The 26,580-nt window shown below is 38.2% G+C and overlaps 1 protein-coding gene across 13 annotated transcripts in view; it reads left to right on the top strand.

Annotated features, from left to right (window-relative positions):
* The window catches only part of DPH6 (diphthamine biosynthesis 6), a 208,811-nt gene that overhangs the window by 153,899 nt on the left and 28,332 nt on the right, over nucleotides 1-26,580 (top strand). For all 13 annotated transcript variants that reach the window (XR_012662249.1, XR_012662251.1, XR_012662253.1 and 10 more), the window contains one exon: nucleotides 13,618-14,023. Coding sequence is in view for 7 of the 13 variants with exons in the window: in XM_075103244.1 (XP_074959345.1) it covers nucleotides 13,618-14,023 (406 nt within the window). In the remaining 6 variants the exon portion in view is untranslated. The remainder of the gene's footprint in view (nucleotides 1-13,617; nucleotides 14,024-26,580) is intronic.

Genomic DNA, 26,580 nt, shown 5'->3' on the forward strand with positions numbered 1-26,580 from the left:
GCAAGAATCAGATACCATTATGATCTTCTGCCACCAAAAACTTGAAGGTAAAAATGGAAATTAACTCAGGCAAATATCATCTTTCTTCCAGTGGAAGTACTTCTTTATTAGTGTATAGCACAATTCAAGGGATCCTACGAAATTTCAGTACTTGATTATCCTAGTCTCTGGTTCTGTGTGCTGGTCATAACAACACATCATTTCCTCTTCCTCCTCCTCTTCTCTGAAGGGTATCACGTGGGCATCAAAATTAATAATAGGTCTTCAATTTACTTACTTATGAAAGTAAAAGGAAACCAAAAATTATTTATCCTTTCCTATACTCCACTTTCAAGGAAGTAGGTAAGACAGCATGAAAGCGAGCTAGCATTATTTTGAAACCCCTTTAAATTTTTGCATAGCAAAAATGAGCAGTGATAACTGGTCGATACCCAGTAACATGCGTGCCAGCTCAGCAGTGAATAATCACTTTCGGCTTCCTCTCTCTATTTATTCAGCTTCATGGATGAAGCATAAAAATTATTCCAGCTGATATGATGAATGTGTATATTTCTCGTCAGTCGTTTAGTTGTAACACAATGAACACAGCTGGTAACACTTGAAATCTGACTTTGATTTTCTTTTGGGCATTATTCAGTGTTAATATTATGCAGGTCTTTATGTGTCTTGCTTATAAGGACCTTCGTGGAAACGTCCTGGCCATCTCCAGTAGTTGACATAGTAGTTACTTCTGCATATATCTCAATGAAGAAGCAAGCGAGTCTGAAAGAGAAAAATGTAACTGTTCGCTGATGAAAATATTAAATGCCAGTAAAAAGACTAATTAAGTCAGTATATTTGGTAAAGTTTTGTCATAATTTGCCAAACGGATGTTAGCATGGAGCTGTAGGTACCTGTTCAGTAATGCATAGTCTCATAGTCTCTCTGTGCATGTTCTGCAGAATTACGTGGGGGAAATGTATAGGTATACAGATTTTCTCTTTCCCTCACTCCCCGTATACATATATATGCATATAGATTAGTATACATTACACACATATCCATGAAAATATATTTGTATTTTTTCTTAGTATAACTTCTAACAAGCACATATATTCATGCATGTCACTAACGGCCATTTATTGAAAACTTTCTATTCTAATCTTCTGTACATGGACTCACCTGCCTTCAGGAACGCAAGAGTTAAGATCCTGTTATATATTTCAGTAGTAATCTGAGAGACGTATCTTCAGAACAAATTTGCTTTCCATATGTCTCATTCCAACGACTGCTGAGGACAGTTACGCATTTAACTCAAACTTGGCTTATAATTTGTAGGTTACTGTGAACTTCCTCTCATGAGTGGATGTAGTGGGTCTGGCTGGGGTAGAGTTTATTTGCTTCATAGCGGCCCCGATAGCGCTGTGGTTTGGACTTGTGACTAACTCCCTGTTGCTGGCAGGCCCGTGCTGGCTGTTGCTGAACAGTGCCTGCACAGCGTCAAGGCGTCCCCTTTCCAACTCTGCCCATGCCCACCAAGCAGGCTGAGGTTGGGCAAGAAGCTGGCAGGGGACACAGCTGAGGCAGCTGACCCGAGTGGACCAAAGAGGTATTACATATCAAATAAATCCAGGCTTGGCAATAAAAGCTGGAGCAGGGGCAAGTTTTTTTAAAGTAGCCATTGCTCAGAGCCTGGCTGGGCGTCAGTCTGCTGGTGGGGGGCGGTGAGTGATTGCTTTTATTTTTTTCTCTTTCCTTCAGTTACTAAACTGCCTTTATCTCCACCCGTGATTTTTTTTCTCACTTTTGCCCTCCTGGGTCTCTCCCCCATCCCACTGCGGGGGACTGAGGGGGTCTTACCTGCTGGCCAGGGGCATCCCCCCACAGTGGACTGTAAGGAATTGCCTGAATTGCGTCACCTGAGTTTGACTGCTGTAACATTGAACTAAGGGAAAACTTGTCCTGCAAAATCAAGGTTCCAAACTGTATGTAGGACATTAGTGACCAATATAAATGGCTTGACTTGAAATACAGGGCATGTGCAGTCCTAATAGTCCTGTTATATTCCATTTAACTGATCTTGCTTTGCAGTCATACCATATTAAAAGCTGAAAGTAACTGACTGCACTGCTGAACACAAACGTTTGCCCCAAAATTACTCATACACATAAGATGAAGGAATTTAAATGTTTGTATTTTCCACTAAGAATCTTTGTTTACTAAAAAGTGCCAAATTCAAAATCAATTTCAATTCTGTATTTCATATTACTAATAAAGGTGGCTGTCTCAGTGAGGGAGAGCCTGGCAATTAATAGAAGTGTAATAGTGCCACCGGGATTTTCAAATTGTTTCTTCTGCCTCCAGCAGCATCACAAGTTTCTTCATTGCATACTGCAAAATTTAATTACAGGGTTAACAACAGCAGCTAATGGTGCTGTATGCGTGCAGGTGAACAAGTGATCATAGAACAGGTGAGGTAAAAGCTGACATTTGGTTTGAAAATTGGTTCCAGAGCTCAAGGTCGAAGTTCAGAAGGAAAGTAGACTTTCAGAGAAAACATCTTTGCAATCAGGATCTGAAATATAAATTCTAAATCATAAGATCGGTTATCCTTAATGCCCACAAAGTAGATTTTGACCATTAACTTTTCTCATTTTCTGTCCCATTTGGGTACACACCCTCAAATGATTTTCAAGTGGAATCTCTCCATCTTGAACGTCCTTATTCTGTTCAACTCTCTTTCCTAAGTGCTTATTTTTGACACTACACATGAAGAATAAAACCCTCAGAGTGACAGTCTGTGATCATGTTTCATGTGGCAGACTTCATTTGCTTTCAGTTTATATTGCTATCAATTTATGACTTTGTTCCTTAACTAGTTATCTTTTTTCCACATTGTAACTGATATATTGAATGATGTATATTTGAGAGGTATTTCAAGGAATCTTAACTTCAGTCATTAACTGGTTATCTCTCGGCTCAGGAACCTTTAGTTTGTTGAGAGAAAGTTAATATTTTTAAAGCAAATAAAACAGCTTTTCAATATGTAATTATTTTCTTATGAATTCTACATTTTCATGCCCTCTTGAGCATCTAGCACACAGTACTTGAATTTACATTTAGCTCTGCAGGAACTGCTTTAAATATTATTATTCCGAAGGAAGAAATCAAAAATGAAAGTGAATTTTTAGCACAATAGCGAGGTATAGGAAGCAGTAACAGCAGCCTGCATTATTGTATAGAACTAACTCACAGCTTGACAGAAAGTCCCTGCTGGGGAGGAAACGTAGGAGAACTGGCAGAATTTTGCTACATCTGCTCCCTACTGCTAATAAGCTTTAACCTGTTTCATTTTTATTATGCTTACTATTTAGATATTTTGCTTCCGAAATTATATCTGTAACTAGGAGAACACATAAAAGGGAGCACAACAGGTAGAGCTGTTTAAAAATTTAAAACTATCACCAAGGGATATTAAAGGCCAAAATGAATAGGCTGGTTGCCTTCCCAGTGTGGGTTTTTAGAGTTCAGGCACTGCAGCAGTGGTGGAAAGACTGAGTGTAAGTAGTGGGTAAAACAGATTTCATGGCTTGAGTAGCTTGTACAGCCAGAAGGCACCATTAGATCATTTAGTCTGACCTGTATATCACAGACCATTACGGAAATGCCTATTCTGAACCCTGTGAGTATACTTAGACTAAAATATATCAGACCTTAAGAGTTTAAAATGCTTTATGCCACAAGATGAGGACCGAGAGGCTGAGCTTCCCATGCAGTAGGAAGGGTGTCTATCAGGTTGGTAAGTACACTACTTCTGCAGAATAAGCCAAACAACCAAAGGCTTGTACGCATTTAACAAAAGTGAATATCCCTTCCTGACCCCTTTGACTTAGGGGAAAAATATACAGGTATTCATATTGTATATGAATATATACAATATATTGATACTGTATCAGAGCACTTGCTTACTGAAATGTTCTGCTGAAGCCATAAACTGTTCCTTCAGGAAATAAGGAAAAAAAAACCCCACAAACCAAAAAACCCACCAAAAAAGGAAACTACCACCTCCCCAGAAACAAACAAAAGCAACCAGAATAACCAAAAGTTAGGCTTAATCCGTCTCATTATGTATCAGTGGGAGTAATTAAGGGCCCAGTAAGACGGGCGATCTTCTTCAAACAGTCATATCCATCTTTAAAGCTTAATATTCATTGCTTATTTCTGAATTTCAGGCATTATGCCCCTTTGACAGCCATGCTGGCAGTCCTGTGCTTCCCAGAGTCTCAGTCCAGACACATTCATCTGAATAGCTATAGCTGAGGTTTATAACCATCTAAAAATGTGGGGGAAATGGTACTGTACGTTTTCCATTTGGTATTATCACATGCTTCCCAAGGCTGATTATCCAACATCTTAAAATGTTTCTTTTGCTCTGATGGTGGCATAATTGTCACATAGAATTATGAAATCTATTTTGAAAAGATTGAAATGTATGAAGTTCAGTGGGTAGTTAAAAACTCTAAGTCCATGGGGCTACTGAGACTGTGCCTTCAGGTAATGGGATAGAGCAAGACTGTGACACTTACCTGATAAATCGAGCAAAAGTGAAGTCTGTCTTAAATAGATTATTCTCCATTACGGTGCATGCAGAGGTCTGTGTCTGTCTTTCAGCAGGCCAGTTTGCATTCTTCTATATTTCTTTCGATTTATTCTAACAAGTAATTATTTGAGCTTACTTTTCAAGAAAGCTTCCAGGTTCGTAAGCCCAGAAAGCAGAGACGTTAGCCTAGTTATTACAGACTTTGTATACCGACTTCAGGCTTTCAATTGTTTATTTGTTCTGGAGACTCCTTCAAAGCTGACTGTGTCTTCATGGAAATGTGATACCGATCGCTCTTATTTTGATCACATCACAGAGCTGCTCGGTTTCCAGAATGAAAGGATGAAAAAACAGAGATCCAACAATAGAAAAGAGAAGCAAAATTAACAAGCAAATTATATCCTTATGTACTAAATATAATCAAAAGAGCGCTTGTAAGGTTAGGTCTTTAATTTCGGCTGAGTCCTTTTGTCTATCGCACAAAAGTGATGAAAATTTATACCGCTTCTTGGCCTCTGTTGACAATAAAGGCAAAAGATAGAATAGCAAGGTGCTAAATTATTCTGTTTGAGTGATACAAGATATAGATCATTTGTAGTTATTGATCTGATTTCTTATAAACTCTGTTTTCATGAGTTTCCATATTTGCTTGTCTTTTTTATGTAATGCTGACATACACTTACAATAGTACTATTCAGAGACCATTTGTCGTGAAAGTTTTGACTCTGCAAAGACTTAAACATATCCTCTATGCACCAAAAAGCTGTCTCAACTTATAAAATCAAATTTACACTAGATTTATTGTGGGATTTGGGCCCTAAGAGTGATGTTAGTTAATTTTTGTGGTAGTTTCTTCTGACATACTTGGTTGACTACCATAAAATTTTAGCCCATCACATTGACAAATCCTAATAATAGCCAGCAATATATTGTATAGATTTCAGATTTCCTATATTCTCGCTAATATAACTTGAGGTATGCTCATTTTATTCACCTGCAAAATGCCTCACTGGGAAAAATTAAGCTGTTGTGCTTGGCATGTTAACTGCGGACCATTTAATATCTAAATAATTAATTTTGCAAGCCTACCACACCTGCATGCAGAATTTTTCACAATTATAATGAAGAAAACTTAATTTGGATTTTTTTTTTTTCCAAATGTCAGCGTGTGGAAATATGATCGTTGTCTTGAGAGATGACATTAATTTGAAATCCATTCAAATTTTAAAAAATAATTAAAAATGCCCTTAGAAGTAGCACTGCCTCTAAATTTCTATACCCATATTTGTTACCCTGTATCTACTGTCTGGTTTTTTGTGTTTCTGTTTTTTAAAGATAGATAAGGACAAAAAACAAATTATGCAAAACGTGCTGTCAGATGCTGACAGAAAAGGTAAAGAACCACCTTGTTTTCTCTGGATTTTCCCTGGCTCAGTGACACCAAGTAAGTACAGGCTCAGTTTTCCAGCTGACATTGTATAAGATAGATGGTACAGTGGTAACTGAACTACCGTCGGCTTTGTCCAACACGTTGTGGAGCTGAGAGGACTGAAATTTCTGAAGAACTTGTTTCTTTTTATATTAACATATTTATTCCCTGATAAATATTCAGGTTTATAAGACCTCATTTTTTGTCTGCCAGTCTTGTGTTAATGTATTTTTGGCATGCAGCAAATAATCTGTTTTATTTCGGGAAGGCGTACTAAATGACAGACTTTCTTATTTTTGTAAGGTTTGCAAAAAGAATATTTTTAACAATTTTATTGTTATAAAACACTGTGGTATTCATTCTTTGAATTCTGGCGTGTTGTACCAGGAATGCATGTGGCCTATTTATTAGGCAAACTAGGATGTTGAAAAGGATTGCTTCTATCCTACTTTCTTCAGGAACTGACATTTTTATTCTTATGCCGTTTTCCTAGTGGAATCTTTACTTTTTAAAGTCATAAACCTATTGTTGTGGGAGACTCTCTAGCAAAGCTTAAACTGGATCTCAGGAGTTTGATGCACTCTGTTTAATGCAGGCGGTGTAAAAGAAATTTTAAATGTATTATTTAAAGGCACATTAATCTTGCCGCTATAATGGTGTAATAATGCATACCATAGAAGGTTTTCATAAACTGAGCTTCTAAAAGTAACATCACAGTATCTTTCTTTTTGTTCTCCAAGTCAATTCTTTGTAGCGATAGCAATTACACATTCGTCTCTGTCTCTTACAGCCTGATTCCATATTCAGCTGTGAGGTAGGTAGACCTTAGTCCTTACACAACAAAAATAATATTTCTCATTTGGAACAAATGGAGGATAGTCAAAATAAACAAATCTATGTAAGAAATTTTAATAGCTGAAATGTGTACCTTTTTCAATTAAATTAAGTGGTCAAATACTTATACAATGGACTGAGTATAGGTTTGACCTGTACTCATTATTGCTCTGTTCTCATTGGAATTTTAATAGGTCTCCCTTGGATATTTTTTTAATGAAGAAATACATTATTAGTTAGAGAAATTCGTTTCTAAGGTTAGCACTTTTAAAACCGCACTCTGTGTAAGTTGGTTTCCAACGCTTACAGCCCAGCATTTTTCATTTAACCGTGCTCATTGCATTGGGTTCTGGTTTGTTTTGTAGCAGTATTGCGAATGCATTAGCTGTTCATTAGTGTAAGAGTATTCTTTGGCTCTCCTGAATACGCACAATGAAAATCAAGTGAATCTTTGCTAAGGCACGCAAAATGCAAGGACTTGGTAATGCTGTGAACCTACGTGGTAACTCAGGAAAGCATTATGCGCACAGCAGTTCAGGTAACCATTTAATGCAGCGATACAGGTTAATTACAAGTTTTAAAACCAACTGACAACCTCTGTCGCTAACCTTCCTTCTTGTGATATGAAAGGGCTTGTGTTTCTGCATTAAACATGTTCATATAAGTGTTAGTTAAGGAATGTTTCTATCAAGCTACCTTTTCAGCTTCAGCCTATGCATGAATATAAGCTATAGGAAGAGTTCCCGTTCTTGTTTCTCATTATTAGATATCTTACTGAATTGGATGTCATTTGATACCTGTAATACTGTGGCCTTTGATAAGTTTTCAGCCGAGCTCTTCAACCCTTTCTCCTTCCAGCCAATCAACCTTACACTTTTGCAGGTTTGAGTTAAAACATCCATTGTACAACCTCGTTAGAGGGGTTAAAACAGAACAGACTGTCTGGGTGGCTCAAGTGTAATAGGACTCAAGATCCCCATTCCTGCGGCAGGTGCTTAAGGCAGACAAAGCTCCTGCTTGGCACTGTGTGGGACTGTCTTTTGTGTTTTGGTTGTCTGTGCTGTCTCTATCAGTATAAGCAGGGACTGAAGATATATGCGCCCCCCTAAAAGTGGGATTCCAGTTCTCTTAATGATTCTGATTTGGGAAAAAGGAGAAGAGGAACCATTGGTGTTTTTTTCTCAGAAAGATGCCAAGAGTAACCACATCAAACTCACACTGCTTCCAGCCCAATATTCTGATACCAATACCTCTGCTCATCTAGCTGAAGAAGCACTTCAAAGCTGTTATCAGTATTCTTCTGTTTGACTCTGTGTTCATTGCTCATCTATGAAATCAGTCCGCAATATCACAGATGAACGTAAAACTCCCTTAGAATTACAGAAATATTGGAAAGGACTAGTTGTTGGAAGGGACTAGTTGTGAAAATTCAGCCAGTCCAGTCAGGAACGCCCAGTTGTTTTTCTTCACCAAGCCCACACTGGTATCAGCATAAGCATAAACTCTTATGTAAGAACATAAGAATAGCCATGAACGTGTAGGCTCTGCTTACTATTCCGGCTCCAAACAGTAGACCTAAGCGGATGTGAATAGTAAAATCAGGAAAAGCATATATCCGCCCTAATGTTCTCCCAACCTCAAACTATTTTAATTCATATTTAAATTAATTAAATTAGTTTTCATAGTTATATAAATAATTTCATATAAATTAGTAACTATTGTATAAGTTAAGAATTAACTAAGAATTTTAATATGTCTCTTATAATCCCCACTGAATCTGTGTTCTGGGTACTTGTTCAGGCTACCGTTGAATCCCTGTAAAGTTCTTGCAACCACAGCATTCTCCATCAAGGAATTCCAGGTGTCACCCACCATTGTTCTTTTTGAAACCATGCTCTTACTAATGTCATTTGATGATCCGTAGTTCCCGTACAGAAAGACAAGCCTGCAAAATCAAATCTTACCCCTATCCACCCTTCTTATGTCATGTATGATCTTGTAAACCTCTGTCATAATCTCCTTAAGAAGGCTGGAGAACATTTCCAGTCAGACCCTCCAGAGCTTTTGGTCGTCCTTCTTGTCCTTCTCTGAACACATTCTGGATCTAATGTGTCATTTTTCAGTTGAGAGATCCAGAGCTGTAGATCTTACTCAAGGTGCACGTGAACTGTGAATTGCTACAGCGGCATAGTGTTACCCACTTTGTTCTCTATTCCTTTCCTAAGAATTCATAATGTTTTACTTGCTTTCTTGACTGCTGTCAACTTCTGTGATTCTTTATTGTCAGTCCATGAAGACATTACTTAGCTTAGCATGCCACTCTTCTCTAGTGTTTACAGTAACACGGCATCAACCTACTCTGGTATTACAAAATGTCAGGTAAATAACATAACCACATTCTCAGTCCTCCTAAAATCTACTCCATACCTTCTGTTTTACCCGAGTTAATGAAATGTGTATTGTAACACCAGAAGAATATCAGTATTCTCTTCACCGTGGGAGAAGTCCTTCACTGAGTTGTGGGTTTTTTCAAAGCAGAGTGTTCAGAAATCAGAGTGTTCATAGTCCTCTGGATAGGGCATGATATAGATACAATGCATGTATTTAGGAAAAAAATCTACTTTGGGGCTTCCTTTTCCAAATTTTCTAGGACTCCATCTTTCCCACCACTGATGAACTGAGTAGCAAATGATCCTGTTGGCAGAGGGGAGATAACTATGAATCATATTTTGAGAACAGTCTAACATGAGATTTGGTAAGAGCTAAATCACTTGTCATATCAAATCTTTGTCCAAAGTTTGGGGATCTCCCATTTCATAGCATGACAGAATCAGAATCCTCTCATAACGTGGCCTCTGAGATGATCCAGTTTGCATCCATTCCTGAAAGACGGCATTGTTACAGAGTCATTTCTTTTCGGGGGGGCGGGGGGGGGTGTCTCCTGCAGAGCAAAAGGATGTTACCTGGCTTCCTTCTCCAGCCCTCTTTGAATCAGACCATGGAAAAGTGTAGCACAGAAGTAGCATCAATCTCCACATTATCTCAGCAGTCAGACAACAAACCTTTACAATCTGCTCATTTTCCCCTATGGTATCTGAACTTTTCCTGGTGCCAAGTTACCTAGCGGCATCTGTTTTTAGAAAGGATTAAATCCTGTGGAAAAGCTAACAACTGGAAATGGGGATCTTCAACAGGCAGACCCACTCCTGTGAACTGAAAATCATTTGAATACTGATAGCTAGGAAATAAGTGTTTAAGGGCAAATACCTTTAAGTGACAGCTACACCTACAGCCTAATGAAATTTGCAAAGATTTGTAAACTTCAGGTCAAACATACCTTAAGGAATCACTGCTTTCAACAGTGTTTTGCCCAACAGTGTTTTCTCATCTCTCAGTAATAAAAATTTTACAAAGGTGGCCAAGAATTATCTGTCACTTCTTTTTCAAGAATTACAAGCCAGACTGCTTCCTCTTCTACCTCAATTTTTTTCCCCAAGACTGTGAAGACGTGGTAGGAGCAGGCCAAGACCTGCGCAACTTTATAGAACAGTCTACAACAGTATCCTCGGGCAAGAACCCTAACAACATGTTTTTCTTCATAGTACTGCAGCTGTTTGCCAAAAGTACTGCATCTCATTGATGAGAGAGCAGAATCAGTTACAAAGAGCAACTTAGCATAAAATAATTCCTCTTGATTTTCACTACTAATACTTACTTACATTGTTCCAGCATCCTATGAATAGAATTTCTTAGCAGACCTTATATATTCATCCTCTTTTACCCTCACAGGCTATCGTAAAGATATTCAGCTGTTCAAGACAGTTGTAAATCTATGAAAGGTAACTCATAAACGCAGCATCCATGTACAACACAAATGTCAGCGATTTCTTGAAAATAAGTCAGGAGAGGTGATTGTTAGAAGTATTTCTGTAAGATTCTGCAGCAGCTGATGAAAGATTATTAGTCCCCAGTAGCTCCATCACTTGTGCTTTGCGCAAACTCTAAAGTTAAAGGTTATGAGTACTATGGTACTGTACAGGTGCACCGTGAATAGTCTTTCACTCAGAATGATTCTCATTTGTTAAATTTGGAAATGTACTTTCTCCTGGCCTTAATTTTCATGTAGTTCTTCATATTCTAAATGGCAGCTGAAGGCAAGCAGAAATAGTGAGTAATTGATTTAACAGCCTACGACAAGTACAGGGAAGTAGAAAAGTTTGTCTTAGTGCTTGATGTGACCTGAGAGAGCTTCTTTAGACTTTTCTTCTAAACAGTACCTCAGCACCTTGGGCCAGCAAAGTGGCCTTTAAGCCTGAATGAGCATGACTTTTTTTTTTTCCTCAGTGCAAAGCTCCAGTATTTCATCTTTTCAAACTGTTTTACAGCACTCAGAGCAGAATTATATTGACAAGGTTAGAATTCATCTCCTAGAGGAGAATACTGGGCTCCTTCTGTTAAGTGCTAATATAACATTTATGTGTTAGTACCTTAATAACAGCCCCGGCTAGCCTAATGAAAGTACTGAAAGCAAACAGTACTCAGTGAGATTTTATTATGACTGAAGTGACTGCAAATTTGAGACAAATTATCCCTATTTTTGTTCCCATATCAAAACCAGAAATACTAAAGCAATTGCTACATGTTTGGTATAGAATTAGACTCTACTGTCGTTAATATAGAAGTAAGTGCGTTTTTCGTGTAAACAGCTCACGGGAGTCAAGCATCAAAGATATTCTGTGCAAAATGCTTGTCAATAACTTTGTGAGTGAATTTTGAAATAAAGTGCCTGTAACCTGTCATTATTTCTTCCTCTCAAAGTTGAGAGCAAGTGGATGAAAATTGAGCTTGTGAATTGAAGGTACTGTGAGTTATATGGACTTATCGACTTCAGGCAAAACGACAGGTTTGCCTTGTTATTATTTTTCCTTTCAGAGGTCAGGCAATGGACAATATTACCGGTGAAATCTGCGGTGTAAGCAAATTGGTATATAAACAAAGTTATTATCTGTGTGCACAAAGAAGATGGCGCAAGTCAGTAATATTAAAAATGCTTAATATATTGTCTCTCCATAAAAATGGAGGAGAAAGTAAGAAAAATAATCTGCTGGCCAGAATAAGCATTTCAACTGTTCAACTATTTGAACAGTTGTTAAAAACAAGTGTGTTCAGACAGCTGGTAAGTTAATGTAAATTCATACTTTTTGAGAGCATGTATATGATAAAATGGGGTTGCTTTCCGTAAAAAGACCTTGCTCTATACGTAATAGGAGTATGAGTATATGCATTTAAGTATAAGGTAACAGCAGACCTGAATGTATGTACTGGTTTTGGCTGGGACGGAGTTAACTTTCTTCATAGCAACCTGTATGGTGCCATGGTTTGGACTTGTGAGCAAAACAGCGTGATAATGCCCCAGGGTTTTTAGCTATTGCTGAGCAGTGCTTGCACAGCGTCAAGGCCCTCTCTGTTCGACACACTGTCCTGCCAGCGAGGAGGCTGCCAGCTGGGAGGGGACACAGCTGGGACAGCCGACCCCAACTGACCAAAGGGATATTTCATTCAATGTAACATCATGCTTAGCCATAAAAGCTATGGGGAGGGGCTTTGGGGAGGATAGCCATTGCTCACATTCTAGCTGGGTATCAGTCTGCTGGTTGGGGAGATGTTGAGTAGTAGCCTTTGCGTCGCTTGTTCTGTTCTTCTCCTTTCTTCTTCCTTTTTTCTTCACTTATTAAACCATCTTTATCTTGATCCACAAGTTTTCTCACCTGTGCCATTGGCGAGGGAAAAAGTGAGCAAGCAGCTGTGTGGTGCTTAGCTGCTGGATGGAGACAACCCACCACAATGTGTGGTTCCTAGTTTAAAGCTTTAAGGTTGTTTTTGTTAATATTTGGATGAAAAAGGATTGAATACATAGCAACAATACAGGGACAAGCTCATAATTCTGTTATGAACTCATCTTAGGTTTGTTAAGATTAAAGGTAATGCTGCTTAATGCACCTAGGTACAATTAATTCGGGTTGAAATGGCTACAAATTCACAATTTCTTCCTCTCCTAGAGAGTTTCAAAATTTGAAACGTCATATTCACTTCCTATGCCCATTAACATGCTACAGAGCAATTTATACTAATTTTTTTACAAAGAAGTAAGCAGAAAGCCTGACCTACTTCTGTAATACCGTCAGAAGAACAGGAACTCAGTTACTCAGAGTTAGCTAATTAGATGCGCTGGTTGATGTGAAAACAATTTAAATTACTTTTTAAATGAGTTCTGCTATTAAGAAAACACATTTTATCTTCTAGGAGCTTTTGTTCAAGATCATTCTGCTGTTCAGATCTACCTGAACTGTATCATTGCTGTATCTGAACTGTATCTTTAGTACTCCGACTTTTAAAATAAATCTGACATGCTTTACTGACTCATTTCTGTAGTTTTGGTGGTTCCTACCATTTCTGTTCTTCAAAGACCATTGGTGCAGGCAAAAGTTGCTGTATGCAAAAGGATTTTTTTTATTGCAAAATTAGTGCAAAACACCATTTTTTAGATGGTACAGGCATTATAGTAGTTTGAGATTGCAAAAATGAGCAGATATTAACTGTCAGACAAATTTGTAATTGCTCAAGATGACTTTTCAGTAAGAAGGAAAATTTAGGGGGAAAACAGTCTCCATGAAATAACTGTACTGCACATACTTTTTTAATATATCTGCTGAATATGAACAACTTTAATTTCTACCAGCACTGTAATATGCACAATATTTTGTTTTTCTTTTAGGCTGAAGATTCAGAGACATATCATGATGTAACTGCCGTGTGTGGGTTGCTTGCTGTGGTTGTAATATCTCACCTACCCAGAGATGCTGCCATTGAGTGGCATGTCGTTGCAGTAGTTGATGATCCACTCCAAAGAAAACATTTTGCAATGAAGAGGTTGTCAGAGGGCTTCCAAATTGAGTGTGAATTTGTGGAGTCTAGTTCTGCATCTTGTGCATCAATCTCTGTATGTCTGAGCTTGATTTCACCATCCGCTTCTCAGCTTGATTTAGATGGACCTCTTCATGACTTAGTTGCCATGTTTAGACAAGCTGTGGAGAAACTTTCAGAAGACTGCAGTGCAAGTCCTTTGTCTTTTAGAGCTTTCTTCAAGGAGGATGTCTTTGATGCTGAAACCCTACAAACAGGTAAGACTTATGATGACAGAAACCAGGTGTTGATACTAAGCATGCGTTAATCTTTGTTTACTTCCACATAAGGTTTCATTGGAAGAAGACATTTTAGAAGTGCCTTTCAAGGATAGATGGCCAAAAAGGTGAATAGCATCCTGGCTTGTACCAGAAATAGTGTGGCCAGCAGGACTAGAGAAATGATCATCCCCTGTACTCAGGACTGGTGAGGCCGTACCTCAAATACTTCAGTCAGTTTGGGGCCCCTCACTACAAAGAAGACATTGAGGTGCTGGAGCACGTCCAAAGATGGGCAATGAAGCTGATGAAGGGTCTAGAGCACAAGTCCTACAAGGAGCGGCTGAGGGAGCTGGGGTTGTTTAGCCTGGAGAAGAGGAGGCTGAGGGGAGACCTCATCGCTCTCTGCAACTACCTGAAAGGGGGTTGTAGCGAGGTGGGGGTTGGTCTCTTCTCCCAAGTAACAAGCGATAGGACAAGAGGAAATGGCCTCAAGTTGCACCGGGGAGGTTTAGATTGGAAGTTAGGAAAATTTCTTCACTGGAAGGGTTGCCAAGCACTGGCACAGGCTGCCCAGGGAGGCGGTGGAGTCACCATCCCTGGAGGTATTTAAAAGACGTGTAGATGTGGTGCTTAGGGACGTGGTTTAGTGGTGGGCTTGGCAGTGCTAGGTTAGCAGTTGGACTCGATGATCTGACGGGTCTTTTCCAACCTAAATCATTCTATGATTCTACGATCAAGATATATTTGTTCTTTTTCTGGTTACCAGGCATGCTTCTCATATAGAAAGGCTCTATTTTGGCATGTTTTGAATTAGTTTGGATTACTTGTTCTGATCTCACAGCTGACCTGATTTTGAGTAGGAGGTTGGATTAGATGATCTTGCTCCAATCTGAGTTATTCTATGATTTCATGAAAGAGAAGTTGCTGATAAATCCAGCCACTTCAGGGTGGAACAAAGGGAGAATGAATCTTTTGCATAAAAGTGTTTGAATAGTAGTCCATTTGGTAGGCTATTTTTGTCACGATCTAGAACTATGTTCAAATAACTAAATTCTCTGTGCTAACAGGAACTCTTTTGAGAATAAAGAATGAAATGTTAATGTTTTTAAACAAGAAAATGGTATTGTGTCCTCTAGATTAGAGGGTTTGAACATGAGCTGATTTCTTACCAATTTATTTAAATAGAACATACTAACCAAACAAAGTTACTGGTTTTTCCCAATGTTTATTTTTTCAAAATCTTATTCCCTTACCAAGTAAAGAGAATACAGAACAATAAATATAATGTTGCAACTATATTTTATTTCTTACGTTATACATCTGTATTTTGGGCTGTGCTCAATTTGGAACAACTAACATTATGCAAGAGCACAAAAGCTTGTTCTATCTGTCAGGCCTACAATACCGGTAGACCATACTTGTCTTGAAATCAGTAAGAACTTTGTTATAATTTGAGAAAGAAAGAAACCAGATCCTTAGTCTATTTTTATCTCAAACATGCATGCACTTTAAAAACCCGTGTACACCACAACTGATCCATATTAATTAGCTGACATAAATGTTAGCCCTCAAATATTCTACTGTCCTATTTTTTTTTCTTAACCTGCAGCAGTTTTTGAAGAAAATTCAACTTGACATTGTTTAATAGATTTAAAGTACAGGAATTGAAAGCTATAAAAATGTGGCATAGAATAAGCATATTTAATCCAGGGAGCAAGGAATGAACAGAATGTTGTTGTTTTTACTACATCTTGTTTAAGAACTAAAAGGAAACCTGATAAAGCGTGTTCCTGGCATGGGATTAACATTACTGTTTTGCCTGCTCTCTTTCTGATATTTCTCAGGCCATAGAGTAATTACTACCAAATAAATTTCATTTGCTTTATTAAATACATTGCTCAATATAATGTATAAATTGTGTGCATAAAAATTTGATTCAATTCCATTCATGCGATACTACCTATGGCATAGACATGGAAAGATTTGTTGTGATTGTCATATATTCAATCTGGTTGTGTTCAGATCTCTGCACTGTAAAAATAATTCCTGTCATTATAGCAATTTTATCATTATCCCCACTGGTAAGAAATACATTCTTGCAAATCTGTAGAATACATAGAATACATTAAATTTACAAGTAGCACTAATTCACTGATAAAGAGTTTAAAAATAGCTTTTTTCTACTTAGGAAAAATTTCCAGGAAGTTCATGTAATGGGAAGAAGAAATATGCTATATATTTGAAAATAATTTCTCAAATTAAAATAGTTGTTGCTGAAGTGTCTCTTACTGATAGTTCCAATCTGATACAAGACTATTATATATATATGCTGTTTCTGATTCAAAATCAGAAGGCAAATTTTTAATATATTATTAAGACATGGACATATTTAAGTGTTCTGCTAATAAGTGTCCCTGGAACCTTGAAAGGCATGTAGTCTCCAGTGAAGTCTTCTCAGCTTTCCAAAGGATGCAGCATGTTACTAAACTATGTCCTCTGTCTTTTGTACTCTTATTATAATTGTACTTCTCATAATTTAAAATGTATGCACATGTATATATTAACTCTCAGTTAAAAATGCACAGTATAAGGTCTCCAAGATGTTCCCATTCATTTCAGTATCCCCTAGACAGTGTCCATAGGCAAGATGACATATTCTATGTTTTATCTTAGTTATTACTGGCAGTCTTTACTTTTTGACTGGCAGAATTACTGCAAATGTGTGTGTCCTTTAGTGTGCTTCACGGGTACCAGAACTAATATCAGGTCTTTCTTTTGAATTCCATGATATTTTAACCTGCCTATAACACCAGCCCAAGGTGTTAGAGAAAGTTAAATTCTGATGACCTCAGCTTCTTCCACTTTCTCATAGTGTATTCCTGTTTTCCTCTAGAGCCTTATGGTGGTCTTCATGTTTCATCTGCAACAGCCCATTAACTTGTCAGCCTTCTTCCTAAATCTGGATTCAGGGCCAAGGGAGAAAAAAAGGCATGTTTTACATTACCCAGAAGTTTAATTCATTACCTGAATAGAATTCAAAACATACATATAATATATTTAGGCAGGTTCAAATAAGCTTGTACTGCTTACAGAATGCATGAATCTGAATGTGCCGGGTCACACGAGGGAACAGTACTGGCTTCTAAAATAGCACTTGTCAGCTCTGAGCATGGCCAAAACTTGCTCATACCTGTCTCCATAGACTTGCCCTAAGACATTTTGAGTATTTGGATGTCTCTGTGGTGATTTCTAGTACCTCCAAAGGTTACTTTCTGTTGCAGAGTATGTCCAGGTGACTATCAGAATTTTCTCATGCTACTGTGCTGGTTTTGTCTGGGATAGAGTTAATTTTCTTCCTAGTAGCTGGTATGGGCTATGGTTGGGATTTGTGCTGAAAACAGTGTTGATAATACAGGGATGTTTTAGTCACCGCTGAGCAGGGCTTACACAGAGTCAAGGCCTTTTCCTGCCCCTCACCCCACCCCAGCAGCGAGGGGCTGGGGGGGCACAAGGAGCTGGGAGGGGGCACGGCCGGGACAGCTGACCCCAACTGACCCACGGGATATCCCACACCGTATGGCGTCATGCTCAGCCTATAAAGCTGGGGGAAGAAGGAAGGGGGGACGTTTGGCGTGATGGCGTTTCCCTTCCCAAGTAACCGTTACGCGCGATGGAGCCCTGCTCTCCTGGGGAGGGCTGAGCACCCGCCTGCCCGTGGGAAGGGGTGAATGAATTCCTTACTTTGCTTGGCTTGTGCGCATGGCTTTTGCTTTACCTGTTAAACTGTCTTTATCTCAACCCATGAGTTTTCTCACTTTTACTCTTCCGATTCTCTCCCCCAACCCAGCAGGGGCGAGTGAGCGAGTGGCTGGGCGGTGCTTGGTTGCCAGCTGGGGCTAAACCACGACAGCTACTGATCAGATAGTTGGTAAAACTGTCATTCAAACACAGAGTAGCATTTGACTAGAACACAGGATAAAGCAAAAATGTACTGATCTTGACTTGGAAATCTGCAGGCCTAATACACAAACTTTTAAAAAATATTGTTTCCTTGAACAGACTGCGGAACACAAATTATATTGAGAGAGCAGTTTTTCAGCTGCCAGTTATTAATTCAGCTCAAGTAGTGCTGGTTGCTAAACATCTGTATGATGATCCATCAGTGACATGTTTGATCTCCGACATGTGTTAGACATCGTTAATCACACAAGTAGGTCTGTCCTTTTAGAGTCTTCGACTACCATCAGATGCATTGTCTGCGTGGGAAACATAATATTAATAACATAGCAGGGGATGCTAGACACTGCTATTCAAATATTTTTAATGTGAAGCACATCAGACAGATGTATCTATAATGGAAAAGAGAAATTATCATGTCTCAGAAATCAAGAGAGATGGTTGAGGAGATAACTAGTCCGGTCTTACTGGATTTCAGGTGGACTTCCATCATGTCATAAGATCAGCAAACAGTCAATAATTCTTGTAAGATCTTGAGTTGCAATGTATTGTCTCCTCTAGCAAAAGCATGGAAAAGAATAAAGGTACTTTTTTCTGATTAGAACTTAAAATCATTGGAGTGAAAAGAAGAAATACTGCCAAATGAGTCTCTGATGAGATGAGTGCTTTTGGTGCAAAGAAATTGTCATTTATTTAAAACCGTCCAAATAAATTAGAGAAATTTGTTTGTACCTGACACAGTAAGATGAGAACCAGCAATATGTATACTCTGCATATTGTGACAGGTTATTGGAAATTATTATAGCCGGTGTTACTGATGTCAAAAGAAGCTAAAGGTTTGTAATGCAAATTTGAAAGAGATAGCTTTCTGTCATCCTAAGACCAGATGTAAAGTTTTATTGAACAAAGTGTAGTCCTGATGGTGAACTTCTTAGAGGCAATCCCTCATAACATACGAGAGCATTATGGGCACCGTGCTGAGACCACAGACCGTGTTAGAAGTAGGAGGATTAGATTAAGCTGACATATATACTTAGTAAGATGCTGTTAAGCCTTTAGAAGTCTTTAACATAAATTTGACTATTTCTTTCTTATTCTCATTTAAATATGCATTAATATAAACGTGTCAGGACGATTTGCTATACCATCCAGTTGACTAGATTATACTTCAGTATAGGAAAGATGAATGTTCATAAGTCATCCCATTATGATTTCACAAGCCTTGTTCACAGGATGTATGCAAAATATTTTTGAATATTTATTAGGAAGTAGAAAAGGTCCTGCATTCATCAGAACATCATATTACATAATCTCTTTTTAATGCTATAGAAAAAAACGAAGTGGGTATATAAAAAGGCAAAAGAGAACAGGAATAGAAAGACAGTCTGGTAGCAGCATTAAAATGAATGTATAATTAGTTTTAAATGTGGCTCTACTCTGTAAACGCTTAGGACTAAAAGGCTCTTAGTACTTATGTGTTTATCAAGTTTCAATGATACTGTAGTTTAAAAAAAATTCTAATATGGGTCGAGTATAGTTCAGCTGGACTGTAGCAAATCTTGCTTAACACATGGCACTGTTCTGTTGAAAGAGAAGCCCTAGCGATTAGGCATTCAGTTAGGAGTCCTTGCACTGACAGGTAACACCCTGACGCATGTACAACATACTGCTTCTAAACTAAAGATTTTCCATCTGATAAGATTTAAAGTATTCCATTTATTAAAACACTGCACGTTTTCCAGATGTTTTCCAAACCACTCCGTTTCCAGTACTGGTAGATAGACGTTATATAGTGTAAATCTACGAGAAGTGGAAGAAGATCAAGTGAAGATACCAAGATGCATTTTCATAATAACACATGTCCATGTGCATTAGAGTTTAATATTTGTTAACTAATGCACTTTAAAATCACACTGGGAATTTATTTCAACTTTACTTTCTTGGTGGATATGCCCTTCTAGAAGGGAAACTGGGAAACAATTCTGCATGGGGACAGCTGGAATCTCAACCTCCATACGTTTGTATGCAGGCCTACATGTTCTCATGTGAGTAACTGGTACTTACGCAGCAGTCGCGGAGAACTACTCATGTGAGTAGAAACTAAGCGGTCGTTAAGAACTGTTTACTGAGTAACAGTTAGGCAGGTACATAAGTGTTGATAGTTTTTAAGTGTTGCTCCTTTTGAAATCAAGCTTTGCAGTCACTAGCTAATGAAGTAGTTGTTGTGACTAACATATATAATTTGGCCAAACAAAAATATTTTTTAAATATCATGATGCTGTCTGAAATAGGCCGTAAAAATTGAACTGGTTTTCTATCAAATTCTATTAATTTGGGCTATATGGAAAATGTGAGAACAGTTGCAAACCTGAAAGAAGAGGAAACTCAAAATTTCACTTTAAATTTCTTGGGTTTCCTGTTAAGAAAACAAAGAATTTGCCAAGTTCAAGCAGCAGACCTACAATGCTCCTGCTCAAAAAAAGAAAAAAACCAAAAACCAGTACTTGGGGAAATTAATCAGATTAAAATATACATAAGCAATTAGGAAATACTGATATGATTCATGAGTGTATTTGAAATGACATTTTAAAAGGGTAAAAGTAGCTAAATTTGGTCTTGAGCTACCGAGGTGGCTTTGCAATCTTGCTATTGCTGCTCAAACTATCCAGTCAAGAAACCTAGTATATTAAATTACTGTTAACATGCTGAAATTTTAAACTTTTTGTATCAGTTTTCAAGGCTGTGCTGTTATCATATCTACTGCAAGTAACTGTATACATATTTTTAGCAGAATATCTCACATGTAAGTTTGGGGAAAGGATTTTTTTTGTTTGTCTGCTAACAAAGACATGGGGAAATTGTTTTAATAGTAATGTTGCCTCTTAAGTGAATTTGCATAGGAAAGTGTTTTATGCCTGTGAGGCAGCTTAAAATAGATTAGATCCTACTTCAGGGCCGTGGCCTTCTGTCCTTTAGGATGGGAAATTTATTTAAGAGCACAGATACTAGATTGAAAAAAATGCAGCTACTTGGTGCCAAGGCCAGGTAGCAAAGTCAGGACTCATCCTTATTCAAAGTGGACAGCATATGACATCTAAAGGTTATGTATTACACAGTCAAACATAAAAATCTTGGCTAAAACTTTAAATGGAAATAAATTCTTTAATTGCTTGACCCAAGATTGATCTAGAACATATACCTTTTATCCTTGATACAGAACACTAGCAATATATTGGTAAGGTTGTTTTAAAGCTACTGAGTACAACTTCATATTTCTTTCAGAATTTCTGCGACTAAAATCTAAGATATATTTATAGGTTAGCCTATGCCTCCTATCGTGTTTTCACATTGTGTTGAAGTGCTCCTGAGCGTTTCACCAAATGAGTTATTTGTATGGACTTTTTAATTTTCCTGTTGAAGATTTACATGCAGTGACCTGTAGGGCAGAATGAACCTGTCAGAAAACAGACTTTTTGTAGAGAAAGTCATAGATTATCAAGAAGAATATCTTGAGTTTGCTACCATGTCAAAAACTGATTTGCTTTCCTCACATAATCAGTTTGGAAGATGACAGACATTTTTTTACGGTGATCCAGACAGTGGCTTTGCTGCTTCATGTTAGTTAATAAGTTATCTCAATAAATATTGGAATCTGTTAAAAACAGTAGGCTCTAAGGTGTGTATCGTAAGAGAACAGATGTAAAGAATCTTATGGAATGAGAACCCAGTCTGTTCTGTAATGAGTCAGAAAGGGTGATTTTGAGAATAAGCTCTGCAAGGAGCCTGAACAAATTAATACTCTTGTCGAAAACTGGTATCTTCTAGAGAGCTGTATGTATACGTGGTCTATCCATATATGTGTATCTGTATATGTGCATACAATGCATAAAGTACAAACGTCCTACTCCAATATCAAAATTAACTTCGAGAAACTTTGTTTAGTGCTTTGTTGACAGAGAACAACTATAAAGCATCTTATAACAATGGCATCAGGCATGCAATCATTGCCAAATTTGGATCATCTGGTGTTTAATATGTGAGGCATATATGATCTGTCTATCTATCCAGAAACCATTTGTGACAAACTCAGTTTTAAGGACACATCACAGATTACGGTTTACAATTATGAAGGAAGTTTTTCTCTGAGACTGTTTCAACATGCCAACATTTTGGCACCAATTCTGCAATTCTAAACCAATAAACAGTGAAAGAACTGAGATTTCTAGACACCTCTGCATCATTTGTACAGATCCCTCTCTATATTACTTTTTATTTGTAAGTGAAGAAAAAAAATATGGTGGTGTTTAAATCAGTGAAATTACATCTGACTTAGGAAGTCCACTGACCTTAAAATAATTGTAGGCTGAAAGTGAACTGGGGATAATATCATACCTGCTTCCCCTGTTATTATTCATTCTAGAGATTTATTTAGGACCATTGCTTGAAGCAGAACACTGCACTAAATGCACCTTTGGCATGACTAACTTGTCTTCTGTATTTCCTCTTCTTTAATACCAAATTGCTTGCCATTCGCTCTTTGTCTAGCAGACTTAAGAAATAGTTCGATGAAAGAAAAGAGTGAATTTTGCAAGGAAGAACTGTGTACAGAGTTACATTTCCACGCAGTAGGAATGTAAATAACAGCACTCTAATGGTGGCAGGAAGATCAGTGAGCAGGTGGGTAGCTTGTTCCTGAGGAGGTTCCTGGGTTGGTTCAATGTGTCTGCTGTCCCATCGAATGGATGATCCACAGGAGGGCTGAATGACCGTTGGCTGGCTGACCGTTGTCAGTCATTCTGGGACATAACCTCTACACTAAGTAGTACCAATTCAGTCTTCTTCTATGACAACTTTTCCTAACCCCCTTTGAAAGTGTTGCTGTTTGACAGCAGAAGCTGTACTTCAGTATTTTTCATCCAGAGAAATCAAGGATTTTTAGCACTGCTAATATCAATAGCCTGGAAAATATTATTATGTATTAGTATATTAGTATTATGTCTGCCAACTGTCAAACTATTAGGTTTGACAATAAAGCTAAATAAATTATGACTGCAACCCTCCTTTCTCCTCGTACTGTCACGTGACAGTTCACATGTGAAGTTAAGTATTTGAGACTGGGAATTTTCTTGCCCTGGCAATAGGTGTAAGAAGATGACAAATCATTATTCCCATGGTGATTTTTTCTCCTCCAGTTTCCTAAAGCTTTTGGGCGCATCACCAGATCCTTATTTCCCAGGCTTGGGCTACTCTGCTGAGTCCGCTCTCCAGAGATTGCCCTCACAACTGCAGTTCTGATACCAAAATCTCCCCCTCACTTGGTCTACATGCTCAGAGCAGTAATGGGCATCACTCTTGGATAGAAAGAGGAAACGCCAGGTGTCAGAACTAGCACTGACTGATAGCCAAAACCATCAAGAAAACTTACCTGAAAGCCTTCCACTTTCTCTCCAGTTTCCCCTCCAGTTCTTACTTCTCCAGTCTCTCAAAGTTAATTTCTTTCTGTGAGATCTTGCCTTTTGTCAACTGTAGACACCACTGATGGAGCCCATCAGGTTTTGTCAGATGCCCTGACTATCAGAAGTCATGCTTAGCTTCCTCTCTGGGACTTTCCGTAGAGATAAGCAGCTGCCAAGAATCTAACTTTTAAGGGCTCTAATAAGTATAATAAGTAAATGGGCCATGGCTTAAATTCCTTTTGAAAACTTGCAGTATCAGCCCTGTGGAAATCGTCTGTCCTGCAAGCAGTAGGACATAGTACCTTCTCTTCTCTGTCCGGATGTATCTGTTCAATATGTAGGTATCAAATTCAGCTATCAGGAGTCTCTCAGCAGTGCATCTGAACAGTCTCTGAGGTTATGCAAAAATTTTGCATAACATAAAAGATGTGAAACTGAAAGATAAATAGAAAAAATGTCCTGATTCAAACCACAAATACAGGCAGAGACTTAACAGTATGGGAAGATGATGCTGTGGGCACAGTCTGCTTTAACAGCCTAGATCTTTTGTTCATTTGGGTAATGGAGGCCAAAGAGGCTACCTTCCCGAAGCCCAGGGACAGCATAGCCACGAGGGTGATTTATTGCTCAGAGTGAAAAGTGATGAAATGCCTCTGTTCCCCATTGTCCATTTGTTTCCCCTGCCCTTGCCCCTTCTCCATAGTTTAAGGCATCTCTCTTTTGGACTTGGGGAGGAGGCCTGAAGACAGAAGGCAGGGCAAGGAAACAAGGCCTGTATGTTTAAGGCAAAAAAAGTCTCCAGTGTTTAATGCCTTTGGTGCATAGTCAGTCGAAGTTGGACTGTGCAGCCAATCTTTGCATCCTAAATACTCAGCTACTGTTTTCATTATTATTACTCAATAACATCCCTTCTCGGTTTTTGTATGCAAATGAAGAGATACATATACGTTGGGGTGGGTTTTTTTTGACATTGCTAAAATGTGGATCTGGCATTTCCTTTAATTGTAGTCTCACAAATTCTGGGGAAACTACAACTGGAAACTCATCGGAAGGACGCCACTTAATAATTCTTGTCTTAATCTTAGAAGTATGACAAATCAGATATCTGATTAAAATATATTCAGCGTGCATTTGTAAAAGAGGGGGTTTTTGGTTTTGAAACACCCCTCAAAGTTATGCTCTGACTTAGAAGGAACTACATAAAAACTATGCTTAGCATCCATACAAGTACTGTAATTTTGTTCAACTGCTTACCACCCATTTAACAAGTTGGGCTTGAGGTTTAATTTTATTTATCTGATATAATGATGCCATTCCACCAAGAGAAAGTAAAGAGGAGTTTGTTTTGTTGTTTTTGCCATCTGCATTGTAACTTCTAATGCAAGAAAATAGTTGTAACTAACCATCAAAAGGAAGTACTTTGCCATTGTCACGCTTCGTGCAATTTGACTTTGCATGGTAGTCTTCTTAAATTTCTGATAGATTTAGGTTTAATATAGCATAAAGTTACTGGGTATAATTGAGACATTTCCAATCTTTAGAAAAACAAGCAATGAAAAATTCGGGTTTTTTTCCTTCCTTTTGACTTTGCTCAGCTTTTACTAGTAATGCATCATATCCGCTATGTTAAAATCCAATTAATAGCTCTAATTCATTGACACTGAAAGCACATTTATAACATAGTCCCTTTAGGCAGTGTACTTCTGCTCTCACTGTTAAGTCTAGAGTATCAACACCGGATAACTGGAGAACAGGTAAATCTTTTCCATTGTAACAAAATAGAAATTCCTTCTCTTTCTACATTATTTCTGACTGGCAAGAGTGTAGCCAGCAGGTTGAGGGAGGTGGGCTGGCACACCTGGGGTACTAGGTTAGGGTAATAAGAGATCACCCAGCTGGAGAAAGTCCAGAGAAGAGCCACTAAAATAAAAGGTGAGGTGGGTGGCGTATAGAACATGGGAGAAAAGACTGAAGGAACTGGGTTTGTTCCACCTAGGGAAGCGAAGGTTATGGAGGACCCAAACTGCAGTCCTCCCTTACCTAAACAGGCATTGCGGAGGAGGAGACAGGATTTTTTCCAGAAAAGGACAAGGAGCAACAGTCACAAGGTGCAGCAGGAGAGATTCCAGTTGGACACGAGGAATGAATTTTTCTTCACAAGAGTGTCTGCCCAGAGGCTGCGGAACCTCCACCTTGGAGATCTTCAAAACTTGACTGCACAAGGAGCCCGGCAAACTGGGCTAATGTCTAAACGTACCGCTGCTCTGAGCATGAGGGAGGTTGGAGTATATGATTTCCAGAGAACCTTGCCAACCAAAATTATTCTCCGATTCCCAAAATTATCCTATGATTCCATATTATTATTAAATTACAATGAATTGGCCGAAAAGAGCGGCTTTAACTGCAGATTCTGAAAAAACCCTCAGTTTCTTTCTGTCTGTCATTAATACTCCACAGCCTTACAAGAGATGACTGCCACTCCTTACTTGAATAATAGTTACTGAAACCAACAAACAAGTTTCTCCTATCGGAGTACGTCTTTGAAAGAGAAATGTTTCTTTAGAAGTGTCTGGATTCTTTGTTGTTCTTCGTTTCGTTTTGTTTTGGTTTTAACTTATTTCTCTGTAGCGCACATTTGTCCTTTTCTCTTTCCATCTCTTTATCTTAACAGAACTCGTACAAGCTCAGAATTGGAATTACCATTGGGCTGTGATATCTCTGCAGCATTTCTTATGACAATGTAAAGCCAATGTCTTTCCAGAGTCTAATTCATTTGATAATGATTGCGACACCTGAGGATGAGGAATCCTGTGTGAAGTTAAATAATTTATGTCGTCAGTAATGTCATATCTTCAACTGGAAACCCCTTTGTTTTCCTCTTTTAAACATAGTGTTAGATGGTTGTATGATTTGATGTGGAGGCTAAATACTAATTTAACCTGGTTTCAGTGGGATTTGGAAAATAATTTTAAAATAACAGTTTGCAAGAGATAAAATTTACAAATTTTAAACCTCTCGAGAACTTCAAAACTGTGTTCAAAACGTTTGCTTCTCAGGAGATAAACACTTTATGAAATTTGAAACTAAAAATTAATTCTCTTTACGCACTAGTAATATTGCTGGAAGAAAAATAACTATGTT

Source organism: Phalacrocorax aristotelis, chromosome 9 (genome assembly GCF_949628215.1).
Source record: "Phalacrocorax aristotelis chromosome 9, bGulAri2.1, whole genome shotgun sequence".
Lineage (NCBI taxonomy): Eukaryota > Metazoa > Chordata > Aves > Suliformes > Phalacrocoracidae > Phalacrocorax > Phalacrocorax aristotelis.